General features: G+C 46.5%; 1 protein-coding gene across 1 annotated transcript in view; it reads right to left on the bottom strand.

Moving 5' to 3' along the window:
- The window catches only part of stk10 (serine/threonine kinase 10), a 41,182-nt gene that overhangs the window by 15,186 nt on the left and 5,400 nt on the right, over nucleotides 1-20,596 (bottom strand). The window contains exons 2-8 of the mRNA XM_013134735.4: nucleotides 14,741-14,905; nucleotides 9,142-9,190; nucleotides 8,395-8,544; nucleotides 5,485-5,557; nucleotides 4,304-4,498; nucleotides 3,108-3,189; nucleotides 154-294 (exon numbers count right to left, since the gene is read on the bottom strand). Coding sequence (XP_012990189.2) covers nucleotides 154-294; nucleotides 3,108-3,189; nucleotides 4,304-4,498; nucleotides 5,485-5,557; nucleotides 8,395-8,544; nucleotides 9,142-9,190; nucleotides 14,741-14,905 — 855 coding nt within the window. The remainder of the gene's footprint in view (nucleotides 1-153; nucleotides 295-3,107; nucleotides 3,190-4,303; nucleotides 4,499-5,484; nucleotides 5,558-8,394; nucleotides 8,545-9,141; nucleotides 9,191-14,740; nucleotides 14,906-20,596) is intronic.

Here is a 20,596-nt window from a genome sequence, read left to right as displayed (position 1 = left end):
GATGTTAACTGTGGTCTATTAAAGCAAGGACTTAATGAAACAACGAAGACAGAGAAGGTTATGATTGTAGGGAATGTGGACTTGAGGGAGAACAGGAGAGGGGTTCTGGGGCCAGAGACACAGGGCAGAGGGTCAGCAGTTAAAGGCTCCTACCGCCGTGATGTTGAGCTCGGCCGCGTCGTCCTCCTCTCCATCCTCCCGATTGTCCTCTATTTCCTCCATGACTTCAGCCTTGGCCTCGGCAACCAGCTCTCGCAGGGGTCTGTTGGTCTTCACTGAGCTGACAAAGGGGTGCTGGGGGGAGGGAGAGAGCGGTCAGGACAACCGCGTTACAACCACACAACAATGGCTGATAGACCGGAGGCATGGAAAGCAAACAACAGGAAGGAGGGACTTTCACTGCAGGCAGACACAATCTGCCACCTGCATCCAACACAGCTGTCTCTGAACAGAAGCAGGACTGCCACCAAAGCCTGAGCTCAGCCGGGTCAAGAAATGAACAGTTGATTACCCCAAATCCTCATGGGTTTATTAGACCAATTTCCCAGATCAGAGCATAAATACCTGGATTAACCAACATTGTCTACAATTAAACAAGGGCTAAAACAGATTGTGTTTGGCAACATAAAGAACATATATTATTGGCAAATAAAATAACTAGTATTAGTAAAGAGCTGGATTCTCAGGCCCTAAAAAACAGGGACCAAGGGCCTAAACTTTGTGGTCTGATAGACTCAGACCTCAAATTTAACAGTTATATCAAAGAGGTCACCAAAACAGAATTATATCATCTTAAAAAAACAGCCATTGTCCAAACTAAACATGGTCAAGCTGCGTTTAACAGTTTTGCTGCACACAAATGAATAATCTACCAGAAGATCTTAGACGTGTCCCTAACGTATCAATTTTTAAACCCAGGCTAAAAACACTGCTCTTTTCATGCGCCTATGACTGAGCACTTAAACTTAACTGCACTATTTAGCCTTACAGCTTTTATAGCTTCCTGTGTTTTTAGCCCATTTTATTTTATTTATATTTTCTTATTCTGTTTTCTTATTATGCTATTGTATTTTTAAATTTTTTTGTTTGCAAAGCACATTGATTTGCTTCTATATATGAATTTGCCATATAAAGAAACTTGCTTGCATAATTGCTTCCTTTAAAAAAAAGAAAAAGAAAAAGAAAAAGAAGAGGAACAACTGAAAACGAGTATATGAATAGAAGCCGGCAGAGAGATGATTTGACAGTCACAAACAAGGCTGTGAATAGGTAAGAGCAGCAAAGATAAGAGCAAGACATCTATTATTCAGGTGATTTGCACCATGGGTAATTGAATTGGCCCAGCTGGCAATGCTAACAGCCAGGGAAGACCCTCTGGACTACCTGTGTCCGTGGCTAGCCTTAGCCATTAGCGATAGCTTTTAACATCTCCAATGACAGAAAATTCATCAAGTCAACAATGAGTCAGGGGAAAACAAGAGTGCCAGTTTTCACACAGGACAGGAGTAAAACAGCCAGGCTAAGTGCTGTACTTTTAACAAAACAGCGTAGTGTCTGAGGTTTCAACGAAAGCAGTGAGAAGCATTTTAAATACCTTGTCAGGACGTACAGAACTGAAGCCAAAAGGCCAAAATAAAACAACACATCACGTAAGCAACCTATCAGAAACCACAGGTGTTGTTCATGCTGTGCTGAACATCATGTCCTGTTCATACAAGATTTAACAGTCCAGAAAACCCAACTAGAGGGGTTAGTAGAAAACCCAACTTATACAAATGTTCTGATCCTCCTGACTGGAATCCTGAGTGCATACCGTTATCAATTCTCTCCTTAAACGTCAGTATGTTTACAAGGACATCTAACCCCGGACCGCTAGCCACCGCTACGCTAACCCCGGTCAGCCACCGCTACGCTAACCCCGGACCGCCACCGCTACGCTAATCCCGGACCGCCACCGCTACGCTAAGCGCGGACCGCCACCGCCACGCTAACCCCGGACCGCCACCGCCACGCTAACCCCGGACCGCCACCGCTACGCTAACCCCGGACCGCCACCGCCACCGCTAAGTCAGCCGTCACAAGCAAAACAGATTGAACAACAATAGCTCCCAGTCATGCTTGATCCGGCTGAGGCTCAGGCCCTCTTAACACCCCTTCAGATGTATGTGGGATCAGTGTGTATGAGTGGGGGGGGGGGGGGGGGGTAGTAGAGTTGGTGTGGGGTGAAATGCTTCGGTCTAAACCACATGGCCCGCGTGTCTGTCCGGCTTCAGCAGGCAACACAGAGGTGGAGACCGAACAAAACGGGCGGGTTAGGGTTTCGTCTCGGGTAACACGATCATCGATCCGTGGTTAGAGCCAGACGGTTCCCGCCAGATCCACAGGCATGGCATGTTATGACACTTAAGTCACCTGGTTTTGTCCATACCAATCCCCATCTGGAACATGACAGAACAGACTTACAGCTAGAGCGACCGGCGTGTGCTGTACATTGCTGATGTTGCTGTAGCACATGGCCACTGTCCAAGCTTTCACATAATGCATATAATTAAACTGACCTTCAACAATGGGACTTCCAGTCTCTATCAATTGGTGATCCGCAACATGGCCTTCGACCTCCTCCCCAGGGCCCCATCATGACGTAAGGCCACCAGTCACCATCAACAACTAACTCAATAATACCAGAGTAACGACAGATCCAAGCCAAGAGAGCAAAGCTCTGATTTCCCAGAAGGCTTTGGGCCGGGATTCCCGGCCGTCCCTAACTGGTCATGGGTGGAGGGAGTACAGACAAGTCCCGGAGCGGCCCGCACAGGAAACAGGAATGCAAATTGCTAGCGTTTGTGTCTGCCGTGGGACCCAGACAGGAAGCCACAGCTCCAACGTTTTAATAGACTCCTAGTCTCATTCCACACTCTTCCCCCGCCCCACAATGCCCTCTGTATGGTGACGCTCACATGCCTATCGGATCATCGCACCATTTGTTTTCATGTCTGAAAAGGGTGGCGTAGGGTTGGATAAGATTGGGACTTAGTGGGATAAGGAGAGGGCCCTTAATCAGAAAAAAGGCCGAGGTGGACCGCAAACTGTGACTGAGAACAGCTCACCTCCAAGAGCTGGGCAGCAGTTGGTCGACTCTCTGGATTCTTATCCAACGCCATTTTCAGGAAATCATTGAACTCCGGTGACCTTAAAAACACAGAATGCAGGGGATATTAATCAACGAGTAGGAGCGGACTGTGGGCTGGTGGGGGTCAGAGGAGAAGGGGAATGTGGCCTGGTGGGTTTCAGATGAAGAGGTGAATGTGGGCTGGTGAGGGTCAGAGGAGGAGGTGAATGTGGGCTGGTGGGGGTCAGAGGAGGAGGTGAATGTGGGCTGGTGAGGGTCAGAGGAGGATGTGAATGTGGGCTGGTGAGGGTCAGAGGAGGAGGTGAATGTGGCCTGGTGGGTTTCAGATGAAGAGGTGAATGTGGGCTGGTGAGGGTCAGAGGAGGAGGTGAATGTGGGCTGGTGGGGGTCAGAGGAGGAGGTGAATGTGGGCTGGTTGGGGTCAGAGGAGGAGATGAATGTGGGCTGGTGGGGGTCAGAGAAGGAGGTGAATGTGGGCTGGTGGGGGTCAGAGGAGGAGGTGAATGTGGGCTGGTTGGGGTCAGAGGAGGAGGTGAATGTGGGCTGGTGGGGGTCAGAGGAGGAGGTGAATGTGGGCTGGTGGGGGTCAGAGGAGGAGGTGAATGTGGGTTGGTGGGGGTCAGAGGAGGAGGTGAATGTGGGCTGGTGGGGGTCAGAGGAGGAGGTGAATGTGGGCTGGTTGGGGTCAGAGGAGGAGGTGAATGTGGGCTGGTTGGGGTCAGAGGAGGCTGGAGGGGGTTATTTGACTGAATAACTCAAAAAGGCAGACTGAGCCTAGATAGGAAGAGATTTCAGAGTGTCACACATTGGGCGGAGCTGCTTGGGCATCCATTGTTTGAAACACAGCTATATTTCCATAGACAAATGAGGCTTTCATTAGCAGTGCTCTATTTAACTGGAGCATAGCTGTTAGCTTCTAGATGGAACAAGACCCTGCTCTCACATCTGCTAAACCATGGAACGGGGCACTTCATAAACAACTGATTAGAAATGACACAGCCTCGTAAACGCAAAGTGGCCACACCAGCTTTTGGCCTACGGCTCAAGACGTCTTATCTAAATTATTAGCGATGGCCCTGTAAACCAATCACAGCGTTCTCTTCCTGCCTTTCTCCCCTCTCTTCCCCCTATGGGAGACATGAGGGACCCTCATCTTGTCTCTATGGTACCCACCACTTGTTGGGCAGCTCCAGGGTAGGGGGCTCAGACTTGGCTATCTTCAGCAGAACCCTCATGGGGTTGAGTTCGTGGTGGGGGGGCTCAATCTGGGCCAGCTCGATCAGGGTGATGCCCAGGGACCAGATGTCAGCCTTGTAGTCATATGGAGCGTCCTTCATGGTCTCACACATGACCACCTCTGGTGCCATCCTAGAATACAACCAAGTAAAGGGCTTAACATTTTGGAGAGAATGTCCCTCATTGTGATCACTGCTTCGCATTATGTCAGACGCAAGAAAGAGCTAACATTCCTAACACACACACACACACACACACACACACACACACATCTATCATAAGATCTATCTGTCAACACAATTTGGGTTCAGCTATGTTTACTGACCAAGTGGATAGCAGGCATACTTTGGTTCAATCAGTGCCTATCAAGTATTTGCTTACATTCAAAAGTGTCACATTACATCACTGGGAGAAAGAGCACTGCTTGACCTGACACTGACAGAGACATCTCAGCACTTATTCATGAACCTATAGAAACTTGTGTTGTATCTGCGCTGGTTGACTGAGGAGCCATCCTAGATTACATTGTCAACAGCTCAGGTCAATAGTTAACTTAAACCCAATCACAATTATTGCAGGGCCAAGTGGGCCAAGCTAGAGCACAAGGTCCAGGGAACCACACCAAGAAATGTCTGCTTTTACAAGAGCCTTGTAAGACTATGATCTAACCACAATGAGTGAGCAATACTGTAAGGAATGTTATTATGCATTATGATTTCAAGCAGAACGGAGAACCGGTTCACCAGGTGCAATGGGCACAGGAAGGAGATTCTTAACATGAAGTCATAAACGGGAATGTTTCTGTCTTGTATTCTGAGGCTTTATTCTGCGATGCTTTGTCTACATTCGTGCTACATGTCAAATGTTGCGCTGCACTTACTCTTTACCTTTTTCAGGGACTACGGTTATAAAATAAGCTAGTGTGCTAAAAGGGAAAAGGTTAACTGTTGTGTAATGCAATAATGAACTTGATAGGACTACAAATCATTAATATCCTGGTCACATCCTCAATTCCATCTCACTGCCCTAAGAGTTCACTCCTTTCTGACCGGAGACAACCAGTGTCAGTCCCACCTACCCAGGGGTAATGTGCACGTCATTCTACCGTAGGTACTCACCAGTAAGGTGTTCCTATAAAAGAGTCCCTTCTTTGCAGGGTTTTGGTATTTTTCGCCGACACGCCAAAATCCGCTGCAACCATGGAGACAGAAAACAGGGAAGTTAAAATGGTTTTGAAACTTCAGTGTCTTTCCAGGGAAAATGACTGACAGGCCAGCATCCTAACATCCTGCCTTCATTCTGGGGGAAGAGGACCATGAAACAGCCGTGACATCACAGAGGAGACAGAGCTGACAGATTTAATTTACGGCACCAGCATTAAATCCCCCCAAAACCCTTCAAATTCTCCAGATACAACAAATCAATCAATCAATAAAATGTATTTACAAAGACCTTTTAACATCAGCAATTTTCACAAATTGCTTTTACAAAACACCCGGCTTTAAACCCCAAGGTGCAAACAACAATAGTCTTGAATTTCAGTGGCTAGGAAAAATTCTCTAAGAAAGCCGAAATGTAGGAAGAAACCTAGAAAGGAACCAGGCTCAGAGGGGTAACCAATCCTCTTATGGCTGTGCCTGGTGAACATTAACAGTACAAATTGTAATAATTAATAAATGTATGTGGGCTGAGTCCAGAGTCTATTAAACCTAGTCCAGGTCAGAAGCATGACCAGATGAACATGGACAGGGACAAAGAGATGGTGTTTCTGGTTAAGCTGCATGTGTGTCCCCAGGATCTGACCAGTGATAGTCTGTGATGAGACCAAACGACATCAGTAAAGTTCCCTGGACAATTGTCGATCTGTAAGCTTCTTAAAACCTGAAAAAGCAGAGCAGCCAGATTTATTTAAAAATACATGAGGAATTCTTTAGGGTTCATTGTATTTCCAATGATAGGTGAAAGAATTGAAAAAAAAAATACAATGGGGGGGCAAACTTCTCCCATCTGTGTGGCTAAGCACCACCATGGTTTATTAACACTAAGACACCATGTTTATTAACACTTTCAAGCTGTGGAACAGGTCCAAACAATCCAAATCTATAGATTAAAAAGCATTAAGCAAAAAATGGATTACAGACTAGCTTGACATATGACACGCCAGAAAAAGCACGGTACACCTAAGCCTTATATGGGCACTTTCCCGTCAGAGGCTCTGGGTAAAGAGGCATCCATGATTTTAATCGTCAGTCTTACTTAATGACCTCACCTGACAACAGGATTATTACCCGGCACAGCCAGAAGAGGACTGGTCACCCCACTGAGCCTGGGTCCTCTCTAGGTTTCTTAGGGAGTTTTTCCTAGGCACTTATTTGCCCCTTTGGGTTTCAGGCCGGGCGTTGTGTAAAAGCACTGTGACAACTGCTGATGTAAAAAGGGCTTTTTTAGAATGCTGCTATCCCACATCTCATAAGATTCTTCTGAGATGCCTCTGCGAAGGACAAAGTGGGCTGATTGTTTTTCTGTAACATTCATGTGATTCGTCATGATCTGCTTCTTCAGCAGGTAACAGCAACTCTTTCCAAAGACAATGGGACCAATAAACATGTCTAAAGACTGGCCTGGAGAATTAATCAAAATAGTTCAAGAACAGGCTGGACAACAGCATTGTTCTCAGGGAATAATTGAATGCAGGGATACATTAAGATTTAATTGGACACATTTTAATGCTCATGCTTTACGTAACAGAACACCAACAAGTAAATTAGTTTGTTACTGCAGGCTATAAGGTTATTTCTACAAACACCAGGACCAACTAGATTTTCTGTAGTGGACACCAGTTACCCATTCAGGTAAATAGATTAAAAGGGGAACATGGACACACATTTAGTAAAAATTTACAAATACAATCAAAATGTCTAAACTACGTTTACATTTTCTTCCCGTAATCATCAGAAATAAATGGGACACAAAACACCACCTGGAAGACGTTGTCATTCTTAACATCCAGTATCTCCCTGTCACAAGTTGGAACGCACACATTCCAAATGATGCAAATTAATTCACAAAATCAGGAAGAGCAACAACACCATGATGAACGAAACAAAACTACATATCATCATCAAAGGGGCGGTTCAGTCATTATGGATCATAGAAGTCAAGCTGTTTAGTTACATAAGGAGATTATCTGTCCAAATCAGCTGATCCAGGAAAGGATTTTCTAAACATTTGACAGACTGCTCATGTAATAGCATGCAGAAGAATCCAAAGAGCAGGAATTCATGTTGATCTTGAAGATTATCGGGGAGTGTTTGTTTGTAGTTGTTAGGAGGGTCAATGTAATCCAAGTAAAATGATTGTCTGCGTATGTTTTGATATACTGTCCTAAAACTGACATCATAAATAAAATTTTAATATGCAAAGAAAGTGAAAATAAACAAGGAACTCCCTTGTCGTCTACCTGGACAGTATTTGTGCTACAGGATGGCATGCATCTTCAGGCACCGGCATCAGCTGGATCTCACCTGCCCTTGGTCCTACTTGCAACACCTCCCACAAAACAACTTGCTTGCTGATGGCACAGGTTTTATGGGCTCAGCTCCAGAGGCATCTGCCCACCTGTTCCTCCTCCACAAATCAGCAATTATATCAGCAGGTTTGACGCGCTTTTACATGCTCATCAACTCCCCCAGCATGCATGTGTATTATCTGTTGTTATGTGGGACTGAGTTTCAGTACGCTTTAGGTTTAGTTTCAAGCCAGTTATCACAGTAGATATTAGGCGAACAGGGCAGCTTCTATATTTTGGTGGAGGGGGGACAGCCGAAAGGGGCAGAACCATAAAAAGGTTCATTTGTTTTGAGTCAACATTGACACTCTTGGCTCTTCTAGTGTTACCGGGAATGGTTTACTCTTGTGATATCATTGAAGATTCAAGAACAACAGTGATTCTTATTGTTTTGGAAACAGATGGACCCATTGTTCTAGCGGAAGAGTACATTATATGGGTATAACACTGTAGCACTTACCTAGCTTGATATCTCCCTCCAGGGTGAGGAGGATGTTTCCAGCCTTCAGGTCTCTGTGGATAATCTTCATGCTGTGCAGATAGACCAGAGCCTCCAACATCTGCCTGCAGATCACCTTGATCTGGGGCTCCATCAGACCCCGGTCCAGCTCTGGTGACAGAGGAGGACTCAAGTCAGGAGAACTGACACCACTTTTACTTACAACAATAACAAAGGTTTCACATAAAACCAGGGAAAATAACACAACACATCTTTACTGGTAACAGACCACCCCGCCCCCCGGACAAGGCGGTTTTACTAGGGCACCCGTAGAGGACTGCCCCATGACGGCCTGGAGAGTGGAAATCAGCTTTGAAAAAACATTTACATGCTAAACCGGGTCTTCTCTACTCTGTTTGGTTAGCTGTATTTGGGGCCAGAGGCTGCAGTAGGAGAGGCTGGATTATGGAAGGAAAACAGCGCAGGGGTATTTCCCACAGTGCCCGTCTCCTCTCTGTCTGACCCTAGTGCTTCGCGACAGCTGCCGGCCCATTGCAATGTGACATCACTTGGGCCTGTTCACTAATCCTTGAATAATAAAGCAATATCCTTAAGGGCCACAGGGCCCAGGCAATGGGCCCCTCAGGTGAGGAACCCGAAACGTCACACGGCAAGGCTGGGAACTAATGGCAACTGTGTTGGGAGGAATTTGCTACACATTGCAAAGCACCACCGAGCCCCCCCCCCCCAGTACGCCGTTCACCGTACCTAGCATAATGGCATCCACCGCACCTCCGGGGCAGAACTCGATCATGATCTGTGAGGAAGAGGAGGAAGAGGAGGAAGAGCGTCAGTGTTGCCAGCGACAGTCTCAACTAACACAGATGGACGACAAGGTAGCCAGGAGATATAAACCGAACACAAGGGAGGGGATTAAACAGAATTAGCATTTGAGAACACTTAACATCATGACAGTCAAAGGCAGAGAACATCACTTTGTGACCATCACTGTTAACTAGGTCAAACACTTCTCAGCAAACCAGGGTTGAAAACAGAGTGTGGACGGATTTCTACTGGAGTTTCTGCTTACAGTATCTAAGAGGATAAGAAGAGAGCAAGTGTCCATAGAAGTGATTGGTATTAGCTTTTCTCTTTCCTGCCCTCATAATACCAGGCAAGAACACGTCTCGTTTTCAGTTACAGCAATTATATGGGGAAAAACTAAGGATAAACACCTTGGTCAGGCATAAAAAGCAGATGCTTTACCTTGCTGGCTAGGGGATTGCTGATGCCCCCCTGGTCACCAGGAAGAGACCTCCTCCCTAACCGTACATGGCTGTACCGGACTCCTTCCTGGCACACTCCAACGCATCATATCACTAAAGGCAGAAGACTCCGTAGCCTAACCGAACCAGACTATGGTACTGGATGTGATAATAGACCAACCACAGCTTCCAAAAAAACCCAACAAAACATCATCTGTGCTAAGGGAAGGAACAGAAGAGAGGGAAAAAGACCACTGACAACAAGCCAGGATAAATGTCCTGTGTGTCGGTGAGAAGACTTTATCCAGCTGCCAAGAACTCCATCCTCGTGTCTTTCTCTCACACTTCGGTACACAAAGGGACATAAATGTCTCCAAATGACTGTCAAAACGCTACAGATGAATGTCGGGCCAGTCTACAGGGGCCAAGCGTGAAAAAGGACCCATCAGAAAGAAATGTGTTTTGATAACATACTACATGAACAGGATTTGTGAGGTACATGAACATAAACCAGCAGTTCATTGCCAAAGGTGATGTTTGTGTGTAGCTTCCATCATCCTAGACGGATTGTTAGCTCACCGAACAGTGAACTCCTACTCTGTGATTCACTGTTACGAATCCCCGGGCGGTTGGGCAAACATGTTACAGACCTACACCGTGTTTCCAAAACACTAACGGACCTCTGCAGCCCATTCACGCCTGTGCTATGACACCATTGTGGAAGCATCTGGAAACCCTACTGGACGGGGCAAATGGAGGAGTCATAGGTGATTCGTCACCATACATAAGTGAACTCAAAACACACACATACGTCAGTCTTGGCCAGCTTCCACTGCTAAACAAGGGCCTCTTATGAGGCTCAATGTGGTTTTGTATTTAAGTGGAGGTTCTCTAAATCCCTGCTAATCTTCCCGTCAATCGTCAGCAAACAATGATGGCAGGTTATCAGACTAAAAACTCAACATTAAACAAAGGCTTTACCAGATTTAAGCATTATAAATCAGACATCATAGGCGTCTCCAGGGAAATCTAAAGACAATCGCTTGTCATCAGGTAGACGTAGCTCTTTGATGGATTGTCCGCCCGGTTTCTGGATGAGCGGTACTGCACCAGTGACATACGTGACAACGGGTCAGACCACATGCCAACGACTGCCTGTAACGCAGTCAAGGTACAGATCGGAAAGGACAAACACGAAACTGATCACATCAGCCCTGACAACTATGTAGACGATAATACAGCAGGATGGTCGGTGTTCAGTGAACACACAAACACGTCAAACCAGAAACCACGAACATCCACCAAACCAGATAAACACCAACCAAACAAACAAGAAACACACACAAACAAAAACACACAAACCACCCAAGAGCTTTGGGTGTCTTGGGTTCTGTTGAAGTACACAGGAGCACATGGACAGTCATTGGGGAGCAGTTGGACAGTCATTGGGGAGCAGTTGGACAGTCATTGGGGAGCAGTTGGACAGTCATTGGGGAGCAGTTGGACAGTCAATGGGGAGCAGTTGGACAGTCATTGGGGAGCAGTTGGACAGTCATTGGGGAGCAGTTGGACAGTCATTGGAGAGCAGTTGGACAGTCATTGAGGAGCAGTTGCACAGTCATTGGGGAGCAGTTGGACAGTCATCTTCAAAAGATGTCCAGGGTATGAATCTCCAGGGAATGAATTATTGGGTTTACAACCACTTCTCAACACAAAAGAAAATAACCCCAAGCATGCCTTGTAACACCCAGCTTCTAGTGGTAGGGGAGCAGATTCTCAGGACTTTTTCAGAACAGAGGGGAACAGAAAACATGGTATTTCATGTAGGGCCGCTGGTCTCACGGCAAGAAAAGCGCGAGATAAAGTGACCAAAAAGGAGGGCAGACTGACAAGTTCATAAACTGACGGTGTGTCGTGACACATACAATCACTGTGCTCCCACATAGCATCGTTCGTCCTTCTCTTGAACAACCCCTCTCGCTCTCCCCAACTCCATCTCGGCTTGGTAAGGGCAGAACATAACACAGTAGCATTCCTTTACACAGAGATGCCTCTCCCAGTCGAGAGGCAGTCGTGAGGAGACAGACTTCAGGTTTTAAATGATATACAACACCCTAATTACACAGTGGCGGTGCAGCAGGCTCTGGGCCGGCCCGGGCAGTGCCCTACACCAACTGTTCCCAAAGAGAAACTATCCCGACGAACATCATGCCCAATCTGTTGACACCTTCAGTCAGATTATCTATTATTGGGTGATTTCCAGATGATAACCTTATCATGGCTGGATGCAGTAACTCTCTACCGGTAATGATAAACAGAACAGGTTTTTTAAGACAGGGTGTGTCAGATCAGATTCTGACTGTTTAATTCAGGGAGAGTGACATGCAAACCATGAAAAAAATGTATATGGGTGTGTAAGGTAACAAGTGCAAGGGAACTGTATGTCAATGACTCTGGGTCTTAATGCCAGCTGTCAGCAGCTGCCCTATGGAAAAAGCTCTGTGATTCTCACTATGTGGGCCTGGCTCTAGCGCAGATTGCTCCCAAACAAGAACCAACAGCCTCCCTGCCCTCCACATAGCGGAGTAGGGGGCAACGGAATGTGCCGCCCCTTCTCTCCTTCTCTAACTGAAAGAGGGGGTTTGGGAGGCCACAGTTCAACTGCTGGTTCCGTCTTCCCTGAAGCCTAGCTTCAGCAGACACCACACCCAGCCAGAATGACATGCTCCAGGAATCACATCTACAGTCATCCCCTTGGAACTGACTGTCCAGAAAAATACTTTTCTGTGCGTGGGGTGGGTTTGTGTGTAGCTTTGATGGTCAGGGGCCTTTTACACTCTCAGAACTGCAAGGACTGTTCACACGGGAAAGAGTTGAGAGCCAGGCAAAACCAAAACATGCCCCTTCAGGGATGATATCTAGGTGTGACTTAGTTCTTCTGAGTCTATTTTTAGAGTGGCTTGTGGGAGCTTCAGCATTGGGCTGTGATGTTGCACCTGACCACACACTCATCCAGGAGTAGTTTCACTGTTATTACTCTCAGGCTACACAGTTAAACAGATGAGTCGATAACAATAACATCTGAGAGAAAACCAAAGCCCCACTAAATACACAGTGTTGAAAGTACGTTCATGTATTTGCACTGTGTCGTTAAGAAAACACAACGAGCCGACAGTATCAACGCAGCGATACTGTATCAACGTACCTTCCCCACTGTGGTCTGTCAGCAAAACGGCCCTATATACTGCAAAATGGCCCTAACGCCCTGGGAGGCACTGCCTGTTAAAATAAAATGTGTTCTTTTAAACCCCTGTTCTTTTATCAGGTAAGCATGCTAGTATTCAAATTCTTATTTACTGCAACAACTAGCAAGCAACTAGGGTGAACTGTCAATCAGGGTTAACGGTCAATCAGGGTTAACGGTCAATCAGGGTTAACGGTCAATCAGGGTTAACGGTCAATCAGGGTTAACGGTCTTGCTCAGGGACAGAACGACAGGATTCTTCACCTTATCAGGAATAGTAAGCAAACCGAACTCCTTAAGAGCCAGAAGAATTCGCCCTACCCAACCATTAAATAGACAGCGACGGGCATGATGCTGGAACGAAATGGGGAGAATGCGGTGAAAGTCGCAAAAACGTAAATAATAAATATACTTAATAAGTCATGGAAGAATCTAATCCAATGAGTTTTTGAGTTCATAACATGTCAGCATTGATGTTGCCACGGTAGGATATGGATGTTCAATTCTGTTTTAACCAGAAAAGGAACCAGGCAAGCCTAGTTCAGCCGGCCCGCAATTAAAAGTGAAAAATACTGGATTCGAACCCAGATCTCCCACATGAGAGGCTGTGTCTCAATGTTAGATAATTTTGTCACGCATTGACATCACGCCATGTTTGGATATTTCGCTAGATATATTAAGCATTGTGTTAAACGGACTAACATTTCGTATTAAGTTTACCTCCACCACAAATAGCATCAATGAGCTGTATGGCTTCTGCCACTGGTCGTTTTAACAGCTTGTTAGCCAGTAATGGGCCTACTAGTTTCTACTAACTTACTACTTGGTATAGTCATAAAAACTGAGCAATTGCTAATGCGACTGAAGATGAGCTTTACACTGCCAAAGCTATTTCATTTCATGGCACAACGCCGTTCGTTTTTCTTTCATGCATGCAATAACTATCAATATAGACAAGAGAATCGTGGAAACCCCTACTCTTTTACTGCCCAAGGGGTTGTGATCTAGCTTATATTACCACAAAAACCAGGCACGGATGCGTAGTTCCAAAATCCACCACAAATAGTGGCAATGTAAACGTGCACAGTTTTATTTTAGGTTGTATCCAGCGACATATTTGACAATCCAGAACAAATCCTAATGCATGATTTGTTTTGACTGTGACAAGATTCGAACGTGGAACCTATTGTTTGCAAGTCTGCGTCTCTAACCACTACGCTATTTAACCAGGGGTAGTCAGTCAGTCACTCAATAAGAGACATTTGATGTTCTTGGCTGGCTCTGCTTACACGGTCCGGCAAAAATAACTTTGTCTCGGGCAGTTGAAGTATTTTAATTTCTTTCACAGATTTGGTAATTCCTCAGATACTTGATGTCAGAGATCAGGGATTTCATAAGGACTCTTGTGTTGGTCTTGGCAGATGTAAGCAGATGACAAAGTACATGCAGCATATTCAATAATGAGAGAGCAGCTAAATAAAGTATACTATTATAAACTAGGTGGTTCAAACCCTGAATGTTCATTGGCTGAAGAAGCAGTATATGACAAATTATAGCAAGGGTATGACAACAACAAAAATATTAGGACTGTTATAACTGCAATGTTAACCGGCAAAAATGCATGTCAAAGTTTGTGGAATATTGCTCTTAGCCATGGCATATTAGCGACATACCACAGCCCTTCAGGCCTTAGGGCATAGGTCACCTGTGGGGTTCACCATCAGTTCAGGACAGAATCTATTTGGTAAGAACCTATTTAGTGATATATGACGAGGGAAACAAAACATTAAGGCTAACAGTCCCGGGTGCTCCGGAAACACTGGACACGGCCGAGTTCCGGCCCAATGCAAAGCCTCACCCAGAGCTTGGCGTCGTAGTAAAAGGCATCCAGGAGCTTGACTATGTAGCAGTGGTCACACTTGGCCAGGATGTCAATCTCCACCATGTAGTCCTCCAGTTCCTCCTCTGTGTTTGTCTCAATCACTTTGGCGGCTGCCAGCGCTCCGCTCTCCTTGTTTTTAGCCTAGAAGACAAAATGAGTGAAATGTTCAAATGAATATCTCCTCAGTGTTTTAATACACATGTTTTGCGTTTCCTGTAGCCCGGTGGGAATGAGCATTGGGCTTGTGACACCAGCATTGATGGTTTGATTCCTATGGGGGGACCAGAAAGAAAACATATGAAACTGTGAGCACAAACTACTGTAAGTTGCTCAGGATAAAATCCACGGCTTAATTACATTAATGAAATGCACATCCAGAAAATAAAGATTGTCCTATCAGGAGCAATGATTTATAAAGACACTGGTAGAGAGCACAATGTCAGCACAGGGACGTACTGGGATCTGCATGAAGAGAAATATTTCAATTGGCTACAGTATGACAGCAAAGTGGCATTTTAGGTCATGATAGGCGGGGTTAGTAATATGATGAACTAGTCGTGGTGTCAGGAAGGAAACTGAACTTGCGAAAACCACCCTGCTAGAAAATGCACTTGTGTATTCTTATGTGCCTGCAAATCGAAAGTCAGTAAACAGCTTAAGTACTTTTTACACAAGAATGTATTTGTTTTCCCCATTTCATTTTATTTTCACATCATTACACATTTCTTTTTGATCCACTTGCTTTTGCAGAGTAAGCACATGTTTTGCCAAACATTTTTTTTCATGGAATTGAAGAAGTGCACATTTACAACATGGAAGGAAATGTAAATCAAACCCTAGCAGAACCAAAAAGCACAGAAAGACACAAGCGTCTAATTAAACTGTTGCCTAACCACACTTTAAAAAGCCCAACGGGAACGGAAACTCCACACCCTGTAGGCCCACAGTAGCCATGCGGTGAACCAGGCTATCCACACAACACACAGGCCCTACTGCAAGCTGCATGTCTCCCCAACTGCATCACAAACAAGAATCAGAGTCAGCCGTGATCACATGACCACAGGCAGGAAGTGAAGGTGTGTGTCATAGTTACATTTCTGAGAATAAAGGGTGAAAGGACAGGAAAATGTAGGGTAATTGAAAAGCTGAACAGTCAGAGTGAGTTGAACTTGGGCCTACAGAACATGGCGTGTGCGAGTGTGTGAAAGCGAAAGAGATACTGAGCCTGAACTCTGACCAGCAACTCAAGACGAAATCCAAGAACAAACAGCGAGAAACAGAAATAAAATGGAAGAAGAAAGGGCAGAAGATAAAGACAGATCAGTTTGGGAGCCCGACCAGATTAGATCATGCGTGATAGTGCAGTGAGTGATTGCGTGTAAATACTGAGTGATGTGTTGTGTCTCTGTCCCTGTGTGTGTGTGTGCGTGTGTGTGTGCACGCGAGTGTGTGTGTGTGTGTCACCAGCCTCGCCTGATTCCCAGCTGGCGATGCGAGGCGGCAGTCTAAACAGCCTGGTGGGGTCCAATACCCCAGAGGACTGTGGGAAACCATCTGGGTAAACAGCAAAGCGACGAGTACACACTGGCCTACCTTATTAAGGGCCCCAGAGTTCTCCTGACCGAGAAAACTCCAGGCTCTTTTCAAGAATAGGGGACTACATTTTTCCTGGTAAGGTGGAAACCTGATCTTACCTTTGTATCCAGCGTGTGACTAGAGACAGGATAGCAGAGCCATACTGAATAGGGGCTCATTGTACGGAACCAGAACGAGGCCAGTACGGACCGCTGGTTTATGAAACACAGTCATAACACGCAGGTATCATAACACACAAGACTTGGCATTGTGTAGAAAACCGAAGGGGAAAAAATGTGCGGCAGGAAATTTGTTTAGTTCCTCTCATCGCCAACGAGTGGGGTTTGAATAGCTGCGCCACACGAGTTGCCAGTTGGGGACTGGTTACTATGCAGATAAATGAGAACCTTTACCCCGATTTCTGCCACCCAGGACGTTTGTTGACGGGACCATTTCAGTACACCTGTGAAAGTGCATCAGGCCTGCAATGCAGATCTGACAACGCACCACAACGTGAATAAGAGAACAATTTGCATTTTAGCACCGCTTCCGGGAACTAGCTCGGCTCCTGAAAAGAGAAACCCCCTCTAAGTCAATGTCACATTCAGCCAGGTCCCACCTGACAGGCCCGCAAAACACCAAGCGCTGTGACCCCTCACACTCCCTCCATCTATCTCCATCAAGCCTTTCCTCCATCTAGGGGCTTGGAGAGGTGTAGCGATGACTGGGACTCCACTGAGCTGCGTCTGTCTCGTTAAAGGCCAACCCCCTGCCCTGCAGCTCAGTGGGAACACAAACCAGGAATGTGCTTCTGGGCTTCAACTGAGCTGGGGGTGGAGAGGAGGAGACGGAGAGAGACAATAATTTAATGCCCTGTCTGTCTGCGTGTAAAGGAGAGAAAGGGCTGTGTAAAGCACAGAGAAAATGACACTGAAACGCTATTTGTGCCAAACAGCGAGGGCTGACTTCCTGGAAGGCATCATGGCACTTAAGTCTCTCCACGGGGGGAATGGACAAGGAGGGGTGCTGGTTGAGGATAGAGCTACATCTTCACACTAACCCAATTACACTAACAGAAGGAAAACATATCAGCCGGCTGCATAACTGTCTCCCAACACCAGGGTCTCTCTGCCATCAGGGCTTCAGAGAACAACTGAGTTCTAACACAATGAATCATCCCACAGGGTCTCTCTGCCATTAGTGCTTCAGAGAACAACTGAGTTCTAACTCAATGAATCATCCCACAGGGTCTCTCTGCCATTAGTGCTTCAGAGAACAACTGAGTTCTAACTCAATGAATCATCCCACAGGAGAAGCAACAGACAACTGTCCTGTGGTGGTTCCAATGTATGTCATGGATGACAGATCGTGAGGGACGCAATCTGCCTCTTCACTCCCATCTGCCTGCCTGCCTGGCTGGCTGGCTGCCTCCCACTGCCTGCCTGCCTGCCTGCAAAACGGGTGATCATCTATTTTCTTCCACACTTGGTTTTCAATTCTGGTGCGGAAACCTAAACCTCACTCAGAAAGCCATTCTCCCTATCCTTTAACCTAACCAAGCCCTAAAACCTAACCATTCTCCCTAACACCAAACCATTCTCCCTATCCTTAAACCTAACCAAGCCCTAACACCTAACCATTCTCCCTAACACCAAACCATTCTCCCTTTCCTTAAACCTAACCAACCCCTAACACCTAACCATTCTCCCCATCCTTAAACCTAACCAAGCCCTAACACCTAACTGGTAATACAACCTACAAGTTGAGAGGAGGGCTGAGAGGAGAGGAGAGGAGTAGCCCCCCCCCCCCCCCATAGCTGTGAGGAGCAGCCCCCCAGGGCTGGGCGTGGCTCTGCTCTCCCGGTCTCTGCTGGCATGACCCCCTGGGCCCACTTACCTCCAGGTTGTGTCAACACTGTCAGACAGCAGTGTACTGTCAGCATGAGGAGGGTGTTGAAGGCCTGCCTCCACACTGTCCTATGCACTTTAACAGTGCGTGCACACACACGCACCGCGCGCGCACACACACGCACCGCGCGCGCACACACACGCACACACACACACACACAGCGCGCGCACCCACACACACACAGCGCGCGCACCCACACACACACAGCGCGCACACACAGTGCACAGGCCAGTTAAGCGGACACTGATCCCATCCAAAGCCTGTCTCTACAGAATGTGTGCTTAACCTTTGCTCTATCATTAAGATATACAACCCTGAACATTTCTCCGAACAGGAATGTCATGTCCACACTTAACCAATAAGCCGCCTAGCAAATCTTAACCGGTTTACTGAACAACTTTCGCATTATAGTGTAAGTTGTATATCAGGCCCAGCTAATGCATGTGAAAAATATATTATATTCAGTATAAAGTTGTATGGAGATGAAGCACGAAAGGAGTCATAGAAGGCAAGTCAAAAAAGAAATACAAAGCAAACTTATTTCAAGCTATTTCATAAGACAGAACGTCTTACTTTAAAGGGGAACTAGAGCAAATTTTGGAAATGTGTCAACACTTCCCTGTCCATGGAAGTGCCCACCTCTCTCACAAACAGCATGTGTAAGGCAACAGTATGTGCAACATCAGCAGACTGTGACACCTTTCCCCACCCACTAACTACTGTACTGAATACAGCCAGTGTACCAAAAACAATGACGCTTTTGCGAATTATACTGGATAGTGCGATATGATGGGACTCAAAGCTTCAAGACTGCTTTCGCAACACTAACTGGAAAACGGTTGAGGATTTATCCACCGACACTCAGGAATATACATTGGCAGTCAGAGCTTCATTTCATGTGTTCATGATGTTGTTCCTACAGGAATGATTCAGGTCCTCACCAGAAGCGTTAAGTGAACGGACACAATCTTGAGTCCCAGATGGAGCATTTAATGTCAGCAGAACGTGCGCCAACGTCCCAGTGGTGCACAATGCGCGCAAGACAAGCAGGTATGAGCCCTGAAAATCCATCAGGGATGCAAAAAACAGACTTAAACCGGAATCCACGTTTAACAACTCTGACTAGCGAGACATGTTAGGATGACGCACTATCCTGACAGACCACTTGGGCAAAGCTAGACTGCCAACTAATGTTTCACGATCATTAATGATCCCCCAAGCTCAACACGTTCCCTGTCACAGGTCGTAGCACCCACCTGCTTCAAGCAGACCATTTTCCCTATAACCAAGAAAACCAAGATAATGTCCTAATTACCCACTTCAATTAGCCTAATGGCACAACAGAGCTGGAGCTTTTGTTGCTTGCTCTTTGGGGTTTCAGGCTGGGTATCTGTAAAAGCACTTCATGACAACATCTAATAAATGAATACATTAATTTGGTTTGATATTGAATGTAAAATAGGTACTGGACTTACTAAGTGTATTCTCAGCTTTCTGCTAAACTCCTTGACCCTTAACATTGGGCCCCCAGGGTGGTCCTAGGCCCCCTGCTTTACCCCTTGTCCCTTAACACTGGGCCCCCAGGGAGGTCCTCGGCCCTCTGCTTTACCCCTTGACCCTTAACACTGGGCCCCCAGGGTGGTCCTAGGCCCCCTGCTTTACCCCTTGTCCCTTAACACTGGGCCCCCAGGGAGGTCCTCGGCCCTCTGCTTTACCCCTTGACCCTTAACATTAGGCCCCCAGGGTGGTCCTAGGCCCCCTGCTTTACTCCTTGCGCCTTAACACTGGGCCCCCAGGGAGGTCCTCGGCCCTCTGCTTTACCCCTTGACCCTTAACACTGGGCCCCCAGGGAGGTCCTCGGCCCTCTGCTTTACTCCTTGACCCTTAACACTGGGCCCCCAGGGAGGTCCTCAGCTTTCTGCTTCACTCTGTTCACCCTTGAATGCGTGGCCCTACACAACATCAGCTCCATCCTCTGGTTTGTCAGTGACGCCACGGTTGTAGGCCCGATAACCAACAACGAAGAGCCAACAAACAGGATGCAACCAAACTGCCAATGTTGCCAGGACAACAATGCCAGCAAAACAAGAGAGATGTTGTTGAGTTCGGGAAGCAAAGGAAGGAACTTGCTCCGATCCAAATCAACAGGGCTTCAGCAGCCAGTCAGCAGTTTTAATTTCCTCAGAATTCACATACGAAAGGACTTGTAATAGTCAATCAAGGCCACCAATGGTTTGAAGAGGGCAGAAGAGCAGCTCAACTCCCTAAAGAAGCGTAAGGAAATTTGGCATGCAACCATGGTTCCTCTCCACATATCACTGGTACCCCGTCATCAGCACCCTGACGCGC

This window comes from Esox lucius, chromosome 7 (assembly GCF_011004845.1).
Source record: "Esox lucius isolate fEsoLuc1 chromosome 7, fEsoLuc1.pri, whole genome shotgun sequence".
NCBI classification, from domain to species: Eukaryota; Metazoa; Chordata; class Actinopteri; order Esociformes; family Esocidae; genus Esox; species Esox lucius.
The sequence above is the reverse complement of the archived record's forward strand: the minus strand, read 5'-3'. Positions and strand labels throughout refer to the sequence as shown.